This window comes from Dipodomys ordii, unplaced genomic scaffold (genome assembly GCF_000151885.1).
Source record: "Dipodomys ordii isolate 6190 unplaced genomic scaffold, Dord_2.0 Scaffold23, whole genome shotgun sequence".
In the NCBI taxonomy this organism is placed as follows: domain Eukaryota; kingdom Metazoa; phylum Chordata; class Mammalia; order Rodentia; family Heteromyidae; genus Dipodomys; species Dipodomys ordii.
The window spans coordinates 6,835,417-6,853,457 of NW_012267239.1; the positions used below are offsets into that span (position 1 = coordinate 6,835,417).

The 18,041-nt window shown below is 49.1% G+C and overlaps 1 protein-coding gene across 1 annotated transcript in view; it reads left to right on the forward strand.

Annotated features, from left to right (window-relative positions):
* Positions 1-5,641, forward strand: part of Ung (uracil DNA glycosylase) — a 9,905-nt gene extending 4,264 nt beyond the window's left edge. Inside the window, exons 4-7 of the mRNA XM_013014345.1 lie at positions 856-953; positions 1,476-1,564; positions 2,154-2,332; positions 5,111-5,641. Coding sequence (XP_012869799.1) covers positions 856-953; positions 1,476-1,564; positions 2,154-2,332; positions 5,111-5,251 — 507 coding nt within the window. The 3' untranslated portion in view covers positions 5,252-5,641. The remainder of the gene's footprint in view (positions 1-855; positions 954-1,475; positions 1,565-2,153; positions 2,333-5,110) is intronic.
* Positions 5,642-18,041: the final 12,400 nt, after the last annotated feature.

Consider the following 18,041-nt stretch of genomic DNA (forward strand, 5'->3'; position numbering starts at 1 on the left):
TAGGAAGATTGTGGTCCAGACATAACTGAGACCCTAACTGAAATATAAAAAGCACCAATCTCTGCTTCTCTAGGGATCTGATGGGAGAGCAGGGTGGCTTTGTGGATGAGCATTAGTGCTAAGCCAGAGAGGCTCAGGATCGTTCTTCATCAGGGATCAGAACCCCAGAAGTGGACAGCTGCCCTACAGGGCCTGTAACCATAGAGAAGATGCTGCCAACTAGGCTCCAGGTGTGGAAACAGCTTTCTAGTCCTCAAGAATGCTTGCATCTAGATTGAATAGGTACAGATGCAGAGGGTAGGAGTGGTAGCAGCTGGGGAAGATTTAAGAAGGCCTAAAGCAGGGAAGATTAGGCAGGCACAGCAGGGCTGCATTTCAACATCTTAGGTGGGCACTGTTGCTGCTTCTTGCCGCCTACCCCACAGCTCTGGGACCTAACCTCATTGTCCTGGTTTCAGCCGATCCAGGTTACAGGTCAGCAGCTATCTCTGCTCCTGTTGGTGAATTTGAATTGCTCTGACTCATTGAAAGTTACAGGGGATGGATCTGCGAAGGTTCAAAATACATTGACTGAAGCTGCTCTGCTGTGGATTCATATCACACTCAGCTCCTGAGTGTAAGGATCTGAGCTAGATCCCTGCAACGGCTTCCTGAAGTAGGACACCAGCCAGCTGCCCGGGAGTGGGGCTGAGCGCCAAACTGATTTAGCAGATGCCCATGCGGTGGGACACACTAAGGCAGGGTGGTGGGTTGGGCCAATAATAGGCTTCCCTTCTCACTGTCTTGTCCCTCCCCGTATCACTGAGCCAGGTGACGCCTCAGTGTGGTTAATCCCTTGTTGCCTCATGTTCACAGGTGAAGGTTGTCATCCTGGGGCAGGATCCCTATCACGGACCCAACCAAGCTCACGGGCTCTGCTTTAGTGTCCAAAGGCCAGTCCCTCCTCCACCCAGGTAGAGTTGCTTTACCATTCCTGGCCAGTGGTTGCTGCTTGCAGATGTGAACAGAGTGAATGACTGGTGACCCTGCTTGGGGAAGCTTCCTTCCCTAGGCTCTGAAGCTGGGGTTCTCAGCCTGCCACTGTGGATAGTAGTCACTTGGGACTACTTCACTGTGCGGAACTGGGGCTGGCCTGTGCACTGTAGGAAGTCTGCAGGACTCAGGGGGAAGAACCACTGCTCTGAGGGATTGTATGCTATACACACAGAGGACAGATAAAAAGCTAAGCATCGAGAGAGAGGCTGGTCAGTGTCCAGAGGCCTTGTTGAGTGTTAGCCTGTCCCTGAGTCCCAGCAAGGTCTTGGGCAGGTTCCCCATCTGTGCTGGGTGTTTATCACAGAGCTGAGATCTGGGTGGCCCTCCCTTCTAAGGACCGGCTTTACCTGTCCTTTTCCTACACGCATCTTCCATAGTATCATCAGACTTGAACAAATAGGCAGTAGATTGTTTCATGTGTTCTCTTGGTTCTTTTCTAGTTTGGAAAACATTTATAAAGAGTTGTCTACAGACATAGATGGTTTTGTGCATCCGGGCCATGGAGATTTATCTGGATGGGCCAAACAAGGTAAGCCAGCCCTGCTGGGTATATTCTGACCCGACACCAGCCATCTTGTCTGCTGCTCATTAACATTTTTTTTAAAACTACCATGAATTGCTAGGTAGCATTAAGAAAATGGCTGAGTAGAGACCATATCTGTGTACATGTATATTAACAATACATGCCTTTCATCTTGCAGCCCAGGCTGGCCATGAACTCACTGTAGCCTGGGCCAACCTACACCTTTTTTTAACATTTCAGCAAGCAGGAAAAGAGAAGAGTGTTATTCTTGGCTTCTTGTAGTGATTTTTGTTTCACTGAAATACTAGGGTATATTCTTTAATTCTATGATTGTTTAATATCACTTGTGATAGTGTTAGATGGTTCTGATGATATAACCCATGTGTACTGTTGCAAGATGCCCAGGGCAGAGATGATAATCAGGTGCCCTCGAGTGCCCAGAGTTGATCCCGTCACACACAGTACCACCTTTTCTGTGTCCTGATTTCATGTAGCTCTTGATCCGTGGGTTTCATCATCCTGTGTCTGGTCCCTGCTGTGGGGGGCCAGCACCGTGGCGTGCACCTCCTCACCTGCCTGTGGCCTGTGTTTGCAGGTGTGCTTCTACTCAACGCCGTCCTCACCGTCCGGGCCCATCAAGCCAACTCCCACAAGGAGAGAGGTTGGGAGCAATTCACTGATGCGGTTGTGTCCTGGCTCAATCAGAACCTGAGCGGGCTTGTCTTCTTGCTTTGGGGCTCTTATGCTCAGAAGAAAGGCAGTGCCATCGACAGGGTAGGCTGGTTTTTGTCCCTGGAGACGACCCCCTCCCCCTGCTGTGAGCCCCATGGGAATACATGTTAGTTACCAAAGCGCTTAGAGTCTTGGAGCCAAATTCTGTTACAGGAATGACTGGCTGTGTGTGAGGAAGGAACTGGCCAGCCTGAGGCTTAGTGGCACAGGCAGAAAATGCCATGGGCAGAGGCGCAAAGGTCCCCAAGTGCCATTCTGGCTCCGTGCAGATGAGGCAAGGCTCCAAGGGGGTAGTCACTGAGCCTGAGCTGGGATTGTGAGCGCAGTGTGAGCATGCCACAAGCACTGCGTGCCCTGTCACCTGTGCACCTACCTGCTCGCTGAGAGGAGACCTTGATAGTCTCCTGAAATCCTCTCGTCCCTTCCCCTAAGTCCACTCATCTGAGTCCAGTCACCTCTGCCCCTGTAAGTGTCCCATTCCTGCCTGCCACAGTCACCTCTGCTCACACTCCCAAGCCAGCCGCCAGCATTTCTCTACAGGGCAAGCAGGCAGGTTAGCAATGGTGGCAGGTGTCTGCAGAGGAAGGAAGGAGAGAGGACTTGCTGACTTGGGAAGGGTGGGCAGGGGGAATTATGGGTAATCTGTAAGTGAGGTTATAGGCTTACCCGGGTAACCTGGGGCATCTGAGGCCTTCAGTGAGACAGGTCCACCCCTAGTGTCATGTGAACTTGATTGTGCCTAGGCTCCCTCTGTGCAAACATTTCTGGGGTGGGTGGATAAGCTGACCCGAATTTGTTTTGGATCTCTCCCTCAGGGTTCTGGGGCTGGAGCTCAGTCAGCTCAGTGTGTCCACACCCGATGGTGGTAGCATTCTAACCCAGTAATAGAAGTCTACAGACTTCCCTCGTATTTTTTTCTGTAATTTTTTGATATGTTGAAACAATACTCAGCTTAGGCTAGCCTGCACCCTACTATGTAGCCTTGAGAGGTAGTCTTGAGAGCTGGGATTACAGATATACTATCGCACCCAATTCTCTTTTCTCTTTAGTGAAGTAGACAGCCTAGGCACTGACCCTGAACTCAGCACCGCTTCCAGTTTTCTGGTGGTTAATGGTAGTAGATAAGAGTCGCATAGACTTTCCTGCCTGGGCTGGCTTTGAACAGTGATCCTCAGATCTGAGCCTTTTTGAGTAGCTATGATTACAGGTGTGAGCCACCAGCACCCAGCTAGCTTCACTTTCTGATACATCTATGTGTTCACAAACAAAGAACAGTCGAGTGTACAAATCTGATTAAATAGCTGCTTTGTCTACAGAGGTTGCATGAGGGAACACAGTACTGGGTTCTTTTAGAAAAGGAATGGCAGGTGAACACATGCGAACAGTTGCTATTTAAGTAAGTAAGAAATGTGCATGAAAGTGGCTTCTTGTCTCTGCCCCAGGCAGGTTTAAGGCCAGCTTCACTGTTACTCAGAACAGAGGTAATCATGATTAGTAGGCGCATCCTTGTGTAAGGTAAGAGGCTTGCACATGCGCATCAGGCTACAGGTGTCTGGAGAAGCACATCACACTCCACATCCTCCTTCCTGATACCCCTCTCACTCCTCAGTGAGAAAACACCACCCTGTGCACACCTGTCCAACCAGAAATCTGGTACCTGCCATGCACAGTACCCACCTGTTTTCCTGCACGTGGCAGTCCTTCATACTTTCCTGCATGCTTCTGTCTGTCTCTGCTTCTCAGATGCCTTGCACCCTGATGCCCTTTTGCCCTGCATCAGCTCTGATCTGCTTGTGCCGGGCGTGCTCCAATGCCTTCGCAAGATCTGGGCTTACTTAGGCTGCCCAGCTGCTTTGGCGATGGTCTCCAGCCAGCTTCTTGGCCCTTACTCTTTGGTTTCTCCTAGGAGCTATAGGCTGGCTGAACCCCCAGTATCTTCCGTGGTGCCCCACTCCCTGCTCATCTTTGCCCAGCCTAGGGTCTCTTTTCTTCCCAGCTGTGCTGCTTGCCAGTGTTGTGAAGTTGGTGGCCCTTCCCATAATCCACTGTGTCAGTACTCCTCATCTGTTCCTGCTCTGAAATCAGAACTAGGCACTGTCATGGACTGCAGAGCCTCTGCTCTGCACTCACGCTGTCTGGCTCTGCTCAGGGCTCCTGCCTGTGTTCCACTGTGTCTGTGCTGGGCTGCTTCCTTTCCATTTTATAGGTTTAAGTGCAAAACCCATTATTTCAGTACAGATAAGAATAGGGGTTAAAGGGACTGGGAAGGTGGCTCAGTGTAGAGCACTTGCCTTGCATGCATGAGGCCCTGAGTTCTATTCCTCAGCACCACATAATCAGAAAAAGCTGGAAGCGGTGCTGTGGCTCCAGTGGTAGAGCACTAGCCTTGAGCTGAAGAGCTGAGGGAGGGTGCCCAGGCCCAGAGTTCAGGTCCCAAGACTAGCAAAAAAAAAAAAGAATAAGGGTGAAAGCAAAAATGGCCAGTTGTGTTCCCCACTCAGATGAACTAGAGTTGACATGTAAAAAGAAAATCGAAGCAGTTTTGGTCCTAGGGCTTGAACTCAGTCCTGATTGCTGTCCCTGCCACAACTCTTCCTGTAGCTTTTTGAAGGTTAATTGGAGATCAGAGTCTCACATGCTTTTCCTGCCCAGGCTGGCTTTGAACCATGATCCTCAAATCTCAGCCTCCTGAGTAGCTAAAATTATATGTAGGTGGGAGCCACAGATTGTTCTACCTAATACACAGGCAAGACAAAGAGGAATTGCATGGTTGTCTTTACCCAGCCCTCATCTGCCACCTTGTACTGTACTCTCTTTCAGAAGCGGCACCACATCCTGCAGACCGCTCATCCCTCCCCGCTGTCCGTGTACCGAGGGTTCTTTGGGTGTAGACATTTTTCGAAAGCCAATGAGTTGCTGAAGAAGTCTGGCAAGAAGCCCATCAACTGGAAAGAGCTGTGACCCCACGCAAAGGGGCAGTCTGACTCCAGGGGTGGTTTTGAAGAGCCTCTGTGGAAGTGTTTGACACTTGTGGGGTCATTGACATTCAAGTAGGCTGCACAGGGCCTGCAGCCCTATCCAGCCAGAAATAGCAGTTCCTCTAACCATCCGCACCTGCGCCTCCCATCCAGGCAAGATAAGGGCCAGGCAGCTTGTCCTGAAATCCACACTCACTTGAATCCCACTTTTTTGGGTGGTGAAAGAGGAGACTTGTAGCTTTTGGGCCCAACAAGTAGTTTGGTTCTATCTGCTCCTTGTTTTTGACCTGCTAGATAGACTTTATAGGTTCTGGGGTTCTGGGCTTTGTTTAGAAAGCTTTGAGGCTATTTCTTTGGAAGTATGGGCCAAGGTGGCAAGGGGCGGGGTGGGCAGGGTGGGGTGTCTATTCCTCCCTTGTTGGGAGTGGAGGGGGACGCAGGAACAGCAGATGGGTCTCTGTCCTGCTCTCTGGTAGTTCTCTGGAGTTGGGGCGTTTGGACCCAGAGAATGAAGGTTTTGTTTTAGTGTAGGGTGGGTGAATTTTCTAGGGCTGTGAAGAATCGGCGTTCCATATCAGCAGATTGCTGCACACTCTGGGTTTTGTTTTTTTGGGGGGGGTGTATGCTGGTGTGTGTGGGTGTGTGTTTAACTGGGGATCAAACCCAGGCCTTTATACCTCTGCGCTATATAATCCCAGCCCCAAGTGCCTTTTTTTTTTATGTACTGAAATAATTTTGGAGTATATTTTTATACACTGGAGTTTTTTGTTTTAAATACAAAGTACCTGTGTAGGTGGGCAGTGTTTCTCAATTCTTGTTTAAGAAACAATCTTTATGGGATCCTCATCTCCACCTTGGATCCTGGACAGTGGGGTTAAAGTGTTAACTCTGCGCCTGTTAATAAAAGATGGTTGAAGTTTTCCTTGGTGCTGACTGCTCTTTGGCTCCTGGGAAGCCCTTGGCCCGCCCTTGTACTTGGCCTATCAGGTTGCCATAGTAACCATTGTCCCCAGTCAGTGCCTCTCCCTCTTCCTCTTTCCGCCTGGCCAGGCCTGGAGCACCCAACCCTAAGTGCCTGGACAGGCTAGCTTGGAGTCTTCTGGGGTCCCCGAAAGTGTCAGCTCTTAGCCAGGAAAAGGACTTCCTTGGGAAACTTGGCACGTCCATGCTGCTTGTGTTCTGCCATACCCTGTGACTGTTTCTAGACTCTTGAGAATGGATGTGTGTGGGGTTTGGAGGTAATGGTGGCTCCTTGGCCTGCTAGTACAGAGGCTTGTAGCTGGGGAAGGAAGCAAAGCATGATGGGAGAAGGGGGATGGAACTGTGTGCCCTCCTGCAGTATGAGATGGGAGACTTTACTCTTGACTGGAAACTGCTTCTTCCCTGTGCCTTTCTTCCCTTGATTCTTTGGGGGCAGCAGGAGGCCCAGGAAGGAGGAAGAAGTCTCCTCAAGACTCTTACCCGGGGCAGAGGTGAGGGGTAAGGTTTTTACACCCATTAAGCCCTGGGACCTTTCTCCTAGCACAGTGCTGGGCGTAGGGAGACGCAGCTACTGTAAGAATTGAAGAAACAAGACAGCGGGATGCTTTTAAGAATATCAGAACCAAGCGTGATGATAGACCCTGAAAGGCCAGCACTGGAGGCTGAGCCAATAAGGCAAGAGTTTAGGCCAGCCTGGGCCACAGACAGCATCCCAAATCCAAAAGGAAGAAAATGAAGATCAGTATTGCTATGTCATATATAAGGCATATCATGTACATTTGTATGCACATATACACATATGTGTGACTTCTATCTCCAGTAAACCACACAAAAAGTCAGAAGTGCACCTGTGCCTCAAGTAGTGGTAGAGTGCTAGCCTTGAGCAAAATAGCTCAAGGACAGTACCCAAGCTTTGAGTTCAAGCCCCAGGACCAACCACAAGTACCCAAAGAATGACTCTTGGAAGTCAGTTACGTAAATGTCATCCTGCCAACTCCTGGTTGCAAAATAATTGTGTGAAAGTTCGCTATCTGGTTTTGATCTGAGTCTTGCTAGGGGCAAAGTCAGACTGAGTTGATAGGATTTTTTGTTGTTGGGGGTTTTTTTTTTGGGGGGGTCCAGTTGTGGGGCCTGAACTCTGGGCCTGGGCGCTGTCCCTCAGCTCTTCAGCTCAAGGCTAGCTCTCTACCACTTGAGCCACAGCACCACTTCCGGCTTTTTTCTCTTATGTGGTGCTGAGGAATCAAACCCAGGGCCTCAGGCATGCAAGGCAAGTGCTCTACCACTGAGCCACCTTCCCAGCCCTTTGTTGTTTTCTAAACAAGCCTTAGCTTGTTGTTAGCTGTATGATACAAAATATATCCTTTTCTACTTGGAATTCACTGTCTGCTTCACTCTGCTTCTGGAACTAAAAACTGAGAAAGGGTTTTTAATGGAGAAGCAAGCCTTTTTGGCATACGTGTATGCCATGGTGATAGTGGCTTTTCATCCTAGCCAAACCTTCCAGACGGATGAAGAAAAACAGGTAGAGAGGCTTTGGGCTGCTTGGGAGAAGTCTTCTGTCTTGGCGTAACTTGAGGACGGGCTGGCTGGAACATTTGCCTGCTGGGGAGTAGCTTTTTCATACTTCAAAGTCTCTCAATGTGAAGTTCTCTCGGAGGGTGGGCAGGATGTGGCTTAGTGGTAAAGTACTTGCCTAACTTGCTGGAGACCCTAATCCCTAGAATGATCCCAGAACCTGAGAGGAACACTCCTATCCCCAAATTAGAAGCAGTGGCTAATCCGGGGCCCAGAAGATGGTATTAGGGATGGAACCCAGGGCCTCTGGAAATACTAGGCTATACCAAGTACTTCAGGGAGTTGGTTAGGCCAAGAAATCAATACTTCCAGGTTTTTTTTGCTGGCTTCTCAGTGTACATTTCCTATTCCTTTCTCTGAAACATGGGGTGAGGAGAAGAAAGACCAGAGATTCCCCCCCATCACACACACAATACTTATTTATGCAGGGCTGGGTGTTGTAGCTCAGTGGTAGAACACTGGTTTAGCCTGCTCAAGGCCTTGAATTTCAAGTGGTAATTTCATGATTTAATTTTGGCAAATCTCTTGATAGATCTGACCTCCTGGATTCAGGGTATATTTGAAAAGATTGATGCTTCTATCAATATCTTTGTGTGTGTGTATGTGTGTGTGTTTTCTAGTCCTGGAATTTGAACTCAGGGTCTGGGTGTTATCCTGAGCATTTTGCTTAAGGCCAGTGCTCTACCATGAACCACATCTCCACTTCTTTTTATGCGGGTTTAATTGGAGAATGGAGACACAAACTTTCCTGCCCAGGCTGGCTTTGAACCACAATCCTCAGATCTTGATCTTTTTGAAAGTAGTTAAGTAGTGAGAAAGGCTCAGCACATTTAATTTTTTCTCCATGTGATGAAGTAGGTGATTAGAACTCTCATTCTTGAAGTCCTGGGGCTTGACCTCAGGGCCTGGACACTCACTGTCCCTGAGCTTTTTGGGTCAAACCTAGCCCTCTATATACCACTTGAACTACAGCTATACTTCTGGCTTTTGGGTGGTTAATTGGAGATGAGAGTCTCACAGACTTTCCTGCCCCAGCTGGCTTTGAACTGCTATCTTCAGCTCTCCTGAGTAGCTAGGATTACAGATGTGAGCCACTAACATCCATCTGAGAGACAGTTCTGAGTGAACTCTGGTGCTTTTGTCCATTTCTTCTGCTTACGGATGAGAAGCTTGGGACCTCCCTGCTGCTGTCTATTCCCTGTCAAGCACAATGCGCTTTTGTGTGGTTTCAGCTCCCCTGGGCCTGGAAGTGACCTATATCCCATATGTTTTGGAACACTAAAACCAGCCACAGCAGGTGCAGATTTCCTCTGCTCTGCCCCCTTATCCCCAGCTAGGGGCACCTGACCTGGAACAGAACAAGCTTTTTTAAAATTTTTCCAAGAAATCAGAAACATTCCAGTAAGTAGTGATCTTGTCTAGAGAGAGAAGAGAAGAGACGGCTCCCTGTTCCCTCCTCTCAGGCCCTTTCTCTGTGGGCCAGGTTCTCAAATGACAGACAACCTGTCATTTGACAGTGATTTTGCTGAAGATCTCTGTGAAAGAAATAGAGCTATAGGTGGAGGAGTGGAAGGTAGCACGCCTTGGAATGAAATGGCCTGCACAGTGCCCTGGTGAGGGACATGCCGCTGTCCCCCCCCCCCCTTTCACCTTACTGCTGCCAGTCAGGGCTTTGAAGGTTAAATGCTTCAGGATATTTTTAAACAGCTGGAGCTGGTTAATCTATGAAGTGACATTTAGTCACAGTCTACAGCAGCCAGCAGGTTGCCATTCAGGCCTTTGGCAAACAGGCATAGATTCAAGCCCTCAGGGAGGACACTGTGGAAAAAAGGAGGCCCCAAGAACACAACAGAGAAACATGGGAAAAGCCCGGCAGAGGCAATAAAGGGGTAAGTCAGCCCTCAGCCCGCCTCTCTCGGGGCTCATCAACTACAAAGCCAGCATCCAAGGGGGCAGGAATTGAGTAGGTGTCACAAAGAGGCACTTGGGGTTTTTGAGGGACCCTTTGAGGTTCCTGCTGAACACGGTTTGTGTAAAACTTTGTGATCTTGAGTCCTGTGCCCTCACAGTATGCAACTCTTAATTCTGATCTGTCCTTTGAACTATGGTTTTTAAATTTGGTGTGGGCCTCTGTGCAGATGAAGTAAATAGCCATTCTAGCTTATCCAGGACTGAGGGGGCAATCCTCCGGACTTAGGGCTTTCAGTTTAAAAACTGAAAGACAAAGAGTTGTTTCTAATTGCGTTGTTGTTCTAAGTGTGCCTGCAGGTTCTTTACCAGACTTGATTTTCTTCACCGGGAAAACTTAGCTGATCGGAGGGGCTGGTATCTCCCCAATCTGCGACTTCCTTTGATAAGCTGTGGATAGACAGAGGTCATGGGTGAAGGTGTTTTCTTTGTTCCTGTTCAGAGGTTATGTAAACTCCCTTGTCCTCCAGTACCTTTAGGTCTGAGGCAGAAGAAATCCGATCATTGTATAACGAGACTGTAGGGCTACGTACTATGGGGCTACCTACCCGGTTACATAGATAGATGTTGACCTTAAGCTTTTGTAGGGGTAGAAACTGGGATAGTTAACTTTGGGATAACGTCTTCTATTGTTTCCTCTGTATTTTGAGTCGAGTGTCCATTTGAAAGGTGGGTTTGTTTATCTGGACCCAGAGGAACCTGGATGCAGTTGGGAGCGCATGAATCTGAAAACTGCACGCACGTGTCACGTCTTGTTCACGCAGCTCTTTTTGCTCTCATAGTGAATGACACATTTTTCCAGGCAGCTGGGCCATGTGTGTTTTATGCTGGGAGTCCAACCTGGGCACAGTGGGGAAATGGAGGTCTCAATTATTGGGTAATTGGAATGTGTCAGGTGTTCACTATCTGACCTCAAATAACTCTGGGGACTGTTCTGGGAAGGAGATGTTCTTTATTTCATTCCACAGGCCAGGAAGCAAGATTCAGAGAATTTTTTTTATAATTGGCTCAGACCAGTCAGATGACAAATGTTACCTCCTCTTCCCTCATTCCCTGGCCTGTGCTTGGTCCCAGCAACATGTATTCAGTTTACCCAGGGTTTGTATCACTCTTTTCCAACTAATGAAAGCTCCGCCTTTTTATTTTATTTTTGTCGGTTTTGGGGCTTGAACTCAGAGCCTGAGCGCTGTCCCTGAGCTCTTTTGCTCAAGGCTAGCACTCTACCACGTTGAGCTGCGCTTTCAGCTTTCTAGTGGTTCATTGGAGATAAGAATCTCACAGACTTTCCTGTCCTGGCTGTCTTTGAACCTCGATCTTCAGATCACAGCCTCCTGAGTAATTAGAATTACAGGTGTGAGCCACTGGTGCCTAGCTCCACCTTGTGTGTATGTGTGTGTGTGTCTAGCTCAGTCTCAACAAGATTCTTCACAAATCAATGAAGCAGCTGGAATAGACCTGCTGTTGTACTTACTCCCTTTGGGATGCAGTAGTGGAGGTGGGAGGAAGGGATGTGGAACACACATGCACGTTCACGTATGTGGGTTCACTCTGGTGCCGGGGGACTGGCTCAGTCCTGGCTTTTGTGGGTTGGTTGGGGTCTACCCTGTGCCCACATTGAATTATAAAACCCTTTATAATCAGACTTGTTTTTTCTTTTTTTTGGCGGGGGGGGTCCGGTCGTAGGGCCTGAACTCTGGGCCTGGGCGCTGTCCCTCAGCTCTTCAGCTCAAGGCTAGCACTCTACCACTTGAGCCACAGCGCCACTTCTAGCTTCTTTTTTTTTGCTTATGTGGTGCTGAGGAATCGAACCCAGGGCCTCAGGCATGCAGAGCAAGCGCTCTACCACTGAGCCACCTTCCCAGCCTCAAAATTGTTTTTTCAAATGTTCACTTGCTGGGAAGAGGTGGAGTGAGAGACAGAAAAAAAAAATCAGAGGTTGGTGAGAAATCAGGGTACACCTGGGTTGTAAGTCCTGTCTAGCCACCCAGAGCTTACCCTCCTGTCACCTGAGATTACCCACAATGCTGCCACCTGTGATGTGTCCCTGTGGAAGAGCCAGGGTGCCTTGAGGGCTGAGGGGATTGAGCCTGCAGCCCCATGCCTGAGGAAACTCAGGCAGACCTCTAGTTAGGTAGAGGGTGGGCTCTGCTAAGCACGCAGACCCCTGAGCTAAGCTCAGATCTGCGCCTCCTGTGTATCAGGGGTCTGGCCTTGGCATCAGCAAACTTATGTCCATCCCTAGTAGTTCCGATCAGAGAGAACGCTGGATGAAATAACCCTGACTGCCAGCTTTGAAGGCAAAGGGACATGCTATCGTCAACAAGGAGACCTGGGTAGGCCTGAGGTGGGGCACACTGAAGCCAAAGGCAGAAAAAGTAGCAAAAGGTAACCAGGCAGAGGAGGTAGGCAGGGAAGAGATCCTTCCAGAATGTTCAGGAAGCGGATTGACTACTTACTGCCCGGGGTGCTGGGTAAGATCAATTTCTCGAACCCTGAGCTCCTTTGCAATAAAGCAAGACTGCTCGTGCACTGATGTCACTGGATGGTGATAAAATGCTTGATTCAGAGTGTCCCATGTAGTGAGGGCTACAGGCATTAGCAGATAGTACTCAGGTTTTTATTTTATTTTTTATTTACTTATTGGTTGGTCGTGGCACCTGAACTCTGGGCCTGGGCACTGTCTCTCAGCTCTTCACCTCAAGGCTAGTATCCTACCACTTGAGCCAGAGCGCCACTTCTGGCTTTTTCTGCTTATGTGGTGCTGAGGAATCGAACCCAGGGCCTCGTGCAGGGAAGGCAAGCGCTCTACTACTGAACCACCTTCCCAGCCCTCAGGTTTTTTATTTTATTGCTGATGCTGGGATTTAAACTTAGAGCCTTGTACTTATTCACCTTGCTTTCTGGGCAGGCGCTCTACCGCTTGAGCCACACTTCCAGCCCAGCTATTGATTAATTTGGAAATAGAATCTCTCAGACTTTTTCTGTCCCCTGGCTTTGAACTGCTGTCCTCCAGATCTCAGTCTCCAAGAGTAGCTAAGATTACAGATGTGAGCACCCAGCATGTTTCCTTTTTTGTCTTTTCTTTTTGAAGTACTTGGTTTGAGCATAGGCCCTTGCATTTGCTAGCCAGGAACTCTGCCACTTAAGCCATGTTCCCAGCCCCTGTATATATTTTGAACTTGTTAGTGCACACAAATCTTTTCTTTTTCTTTTTCTTTTTTTTTTTTCAGTGCTAGTTCTGGGGCTTGAATTCAGTGTCTGGGCACTATCTCTGAGCTCTTTTTGTTTTTGGGTCCGGTTGTGGGGCCTGAACTCTGGGCCTGGGCGCTGTCCCTCAGCTCTTCAGCTCAAGGCTAGCGCTCTACCACTTAAGCCACAGCACCACTTCTGGCTTTTTTTTTTCTGCTTATGTGGTACTGAGGAATCGAACCCAGGGCCTCAGGCATGCAAGGCAAGCGCTCTTCCACTGAGCCACCTTCCCAGCCCAAAATTAGTTGTTTTTTTTTTGGGGGGGGTGGTCCGGTCGTGGGACCTGAACTCTGGGCCTGGGTGCTGTCCCTCAGCTCTTAAGCTCAAGGCTAGCACTCTACCACTTGAGCCACAGCTCCACTCCTGGCTTTTTTCTTTTTGCTTATGTGGTGCTGAGGAATCGAACCCAGGGCCTCAGGCATGCAAGGCAAGTGCTCTACCACTGAGCCACCTTCCCAGCCCTCTCTGAGCTCTTTTGCTCAAGGCTAGCACTCTACCACTTTGAGCTCCACTTTCAGCTTTCTAGTGTTTCATTGGAGATAAGAATATCACAGACTTTCCTGCCTGGGCTGGCCTTGAACTGCAGTCCTCAGAACTCAGCCTCCTGAATAGCTAGGAGTACAGAACTGAGCCACCAGCACCCAGCTCCAGTAACAACATCATCACCATCATCATCATCGTATTCAGAGAGAGTGTGAATAGCAAAATGAACCCCATGTTTTCTCCCCTTCTCTACCTATATGCACACCTGTTTTCCTCTAGTGTTCCCCAATATTATAAATAATTTGAGTCAATTTGAAATAATTTTATAGTGAACACCTGTATAACCAGCCCTTGGATTCTGCTGTATTTACTTTTTTTGGGGGGGGTCCAGTCCTGGGGCCTGAACTCTGGGCCTGGGCACTGTCCCTCAGCTCTTCAGCTCAAGGCTAGCGCTCTACCACTTGAGCCACAACACCACTTCCGGCTTTTTCTCTATTTTGCTTCTGTGGTGCTGGGGAATCGAACCCAGGGCCTCATGCATGCAGAGCAAGCACTCTAACACTGAGCCACCTTCCCAGCCCCTGCTGTATTTACTTCCTCATATCTGTTTTCTCTAAATTCTTCATTTCACCTAAATTGCAGACATCAGTATCTTAACCTCCTCTACCAAAAACTTCACATCATTAACTGCAGTTTGTTCTGGAGAGCTGGGGGAGAGTGGGTACCAGGATTTGAACTCAGAACCTTGCCAAGCTCATTTAGCTTGCTGGTTGGTCAACTAATATGCCCTCCAGCCTGTCTTTTTTTGCTGGTCCTGGGGCTTGAACTCAGGACTGGGCTCTGTTCCTGAACTTCTTTGTGCTCAAGGCTAGCACGCTACCACTTTAGCCACAGGGACACTTCTGGCTTTTTCTAAGTAGTTTATTGGAAATAAGAATCTCATGGACCTTGAGGCTGGGAAGTTGGCTCAGTGGTAGAGCACTTGCCTTGCATGCCTGAGGCCCTGGGTTCGATTCCTCAGCACCACATAAGCAAAAAGAAAAAAGCTGGAAGTGGCACTGTGGCTCAAGTGGTAGAGTGCTAGCCTTGAGCTGAAGCGCTAAGGGACAGTGCCCAGGCCCAGAGTTCAGGCCCCACAACCAGACCCCCCCCCCCCCCCAAAAAAAAAAAGAATCTCATGGACCTTTCTGCCCAGGTTGGTTTCAAACTGTGATTCTCAGATCTTGGCCTCCTGAGTAGCGAGAATTACAGATGTGAGCCACCGTACCCAGCTTCAGCCTGTCTTTTTGCTGGTGTTTTTTTGTACCTGCACTGGGGCTTGAATTCACGGCTGAGGTTCTACCACTTGAGCCACATCTCCATTTCCAGCTTTTATTTTGCTGTCCCATTGGAGATAAGAATCTTACGGATTTGTCTGCCCAGGCTGGCTCTGAACTGTGATCCTACCACTTGAGCCCTAGCAGCACTTTCAGAATCGAACCCAGGGCTTCATGCATGCGAGGCAAGCACTCTACCACTAAGCCACCTTCCCAGGCAGAACTGTGATCCTTAGACCTCAGCCTCCTGGGTAACCAGATGCTAGGCGTGAGCCATTGGTGGTCAGCTGCTGAACCTGCCTGGCTAGCTTTGGATTTTGATATTCCAGATTTCAAGCTTCTGAGTAGCTGGGTACAGATGTGAGCTACCATCCTGCCCATATTTTTTTGAAGAAAACCTCAGAGCCGCTTAATCATTTGGGTCATGAATCTTTTTAGTTCATATCTCTAAAAGAGGAGATGAATGTTTTCTTTTGAGCCATTCCCCTAATGCATACAACAATAGCCAATACACCCAGGATTCCTTGAATTCATCGCTTGGAACCTGGATGATGTCTTAGAGCCAATTCATCAGGAAGTCTGAAGTCTGAAGGTGTAATTATTTCCACCCCCTCTCTTTATGAAATGCCAGCTACTTGTTGGAAAAAGAATAGGGATAATTTGCTGGTAAAAGTGGTCACATTCTGGATTTGACTCTCCTGACTCTCTGCCAGAGATAAGGCAGGGATGGGGAACCTCTTTTCTCCACAGGGCCATTTGGACATTTCTAGAACAGCATTGGAGCCTGTCTTGCCATATACCCAATGATTTTTCAGGCTAGAGACAGCCCTTGGGCAGAAAGTTCTCCCCACCCCCTCCTCTCCCAGGAAGGGCTTGGCTGAAATCGGACAGCTGGAGTTCTTGGCAAAAGCAGTTGCTCTGTGGCTCCTGTCTCCGCACAGCCAGAATGCTATGGTGTCAGGAATGAGCTGGGATTATCAACCCCACCCACCCGTGCACCAGTGGCTCATGCCTGTCATCCTAGCTACTCAGGAGGCTGAGGTCTGAGGCTCGTAGTTTGAAACCAGCCAGGGTAGAAAAGTCCCTGGAGACGCTTATCTCCAATAAACTACTCAAAAGCCAGAAGTAGCGCTGTGGCATAGGTTCTGTAAGTCATTGAGCATGGATGGTGAAGGATGTGGGTGCATTGCTGCTTCCATGAACCCCGCACGTGCCACAAATGTGTGACTTTCATTGGTCCTTCAATTCCTCAGAGAGAGTCTATGTGACAGGCTGGGGACTTGCTTAATCCCCCCACTCCCCCAATCTATGTACAGAGTCATGAATAACCCTCTGGCAGCCTCCAGAGATGTCAGTGATGTTTTTGTTGCAGATGCCATTTTGACCTCATGATGTTTGAAAAGAGATTTGGCATATTTCAATCCATTTTCATCAGCCCCCTCCTCTTGCCCTTCTCCTTGGGCGGGCCAGGCTCTCGGACCCGGCCATTTCCACAAGGGATTCCTTCCGTGGGAAAGCTTCTTAGAAATCATAGTCTGATACATAATCTGGCATGCGGGTGAATTTCTTTGTTCTTTCTGATTTTTTTTTTTTTTGAGTAGGATCCCACTATGCAACCCACACTGGCCTTGAATGTTCAATCCTCCTCCCTCAGTCTCCCCTTCGCTAGTGCTGAAAGTACAGGTGAGTGCCACCATGCCCAACTGTCTGTGAATTTCCTTTTGGTTCCTCTGTGTATAATGGACTAGAGGGATAAGACTGGAGGGCAGGGGGATAGGTCCTGAGGCTTGTGCAGTGGCCCAGGTAAGAGATAACAGAGCTTGAACTTCGATAAAGCTCTTAGTGCCAAGCCTGGAACAGTGTGTTTCTATGTGAGTGCATCTTGATGGTCTGCTTTGTGTGTGTGTGTGGGGAGAAGGGTCAGTCAGTCATTTGGTCATGGGGCTTGAACTCAGGGCTGGGCACTGTCTCAGAGCTCTTTTTTGCTCAAGGCCAGCACTGTACCACTTTGAGCCACAACTCCACTCCTGGTTTTCTGGTGGTTCATTGGATTTAAGAGTCCCAAAGACTTTCTTGCCTGGGCTGCCTTTGAACCATGATCCTCAGATGTCAGCCTCTTGAGTCCCTAAGATTACAGGCAAGAGCCACCAGGTCCTAGCTTGTTTTTATTAGTTCACTTAACATCACCAAAGCTATGACTGGTTGGTGCCCTTATCACTGGTGTTTTGGGATTTTTTTTTTTTTAGATCGGTCATGGGGCTTGAACTCTGGGCCTGGGTGCTGTCCCTCAGCTCAAGGCAAGTGCTCTACCCCTTGAGCCATAGTGCCATTTCTGGTTTTCTGGTGGTTTATTGGAGATGAGTCTCACAGACTTTCCTGCCTGGGCTGGCTTCCAACTGCGATCCTCAGATCTCAGCCTTCTGAATAGCTCAGATTACAGGCGTGAGCCACCAGCATCCAGCTCATCATCAGCATTTTTTTTGGTCCAGTCGTGGGGCCTGAACTCTGGGCCTGGGCGCTGTCCCTCAGCTCTTCAGCTCAAGGCTAGCACTCTACCACTTGAGCCACAGCGCCACTTCCGGCTTTTTTCTTTTTTTGCTTATGTGGTGCTGAGGAATCGAACCCAGGGCCTCAGGCATGCAAGGCAAGTACTCTACCACTGAGCCACCTTCTCAGTCCACCATCAGCATTTTTTTTTTGCACTGGTGCCCTACCTTGCCCCTAGGTTCTTAGTGTCATTGAGGTCACTGAGGCTGGGAGTGGATGTGATTTGTCTAGGACTGGCTCTCTGTGGGTGGCTGAGCCGTGTACCCTACCTGAGGCTCTGAGTGCACCTGGCTGTAGCTGAAATGGGCAGAGCCAGCCTGGGAGATCTGATCCTCTGAACTCTGACCCTTTTTGGTCCAAATACTGCCTTCCAGGCATATCCCCAGCTGTTGATCAGAGAGGGCATTGAACTTGCTCAAGACTCACCCAGCTTGTGAGTGGCTGAGCCCAGATGTACACACAGGTCCCTGTCCAGGGAACCGGTCGGGCTGCTAATAATGCCTTGTATCTAGATGGAGCACTGTGTTGGAGCGGGGAGCTCCATCCCCCACCCTGGCTGTGTCCTTCATTCCCTTTGCTCATCTGTTAAGCAAAGCCAGTGGGTGGGCATTGCCACCCCCCCCCACCTCCACCCCCACCGTGGGCTGCAGG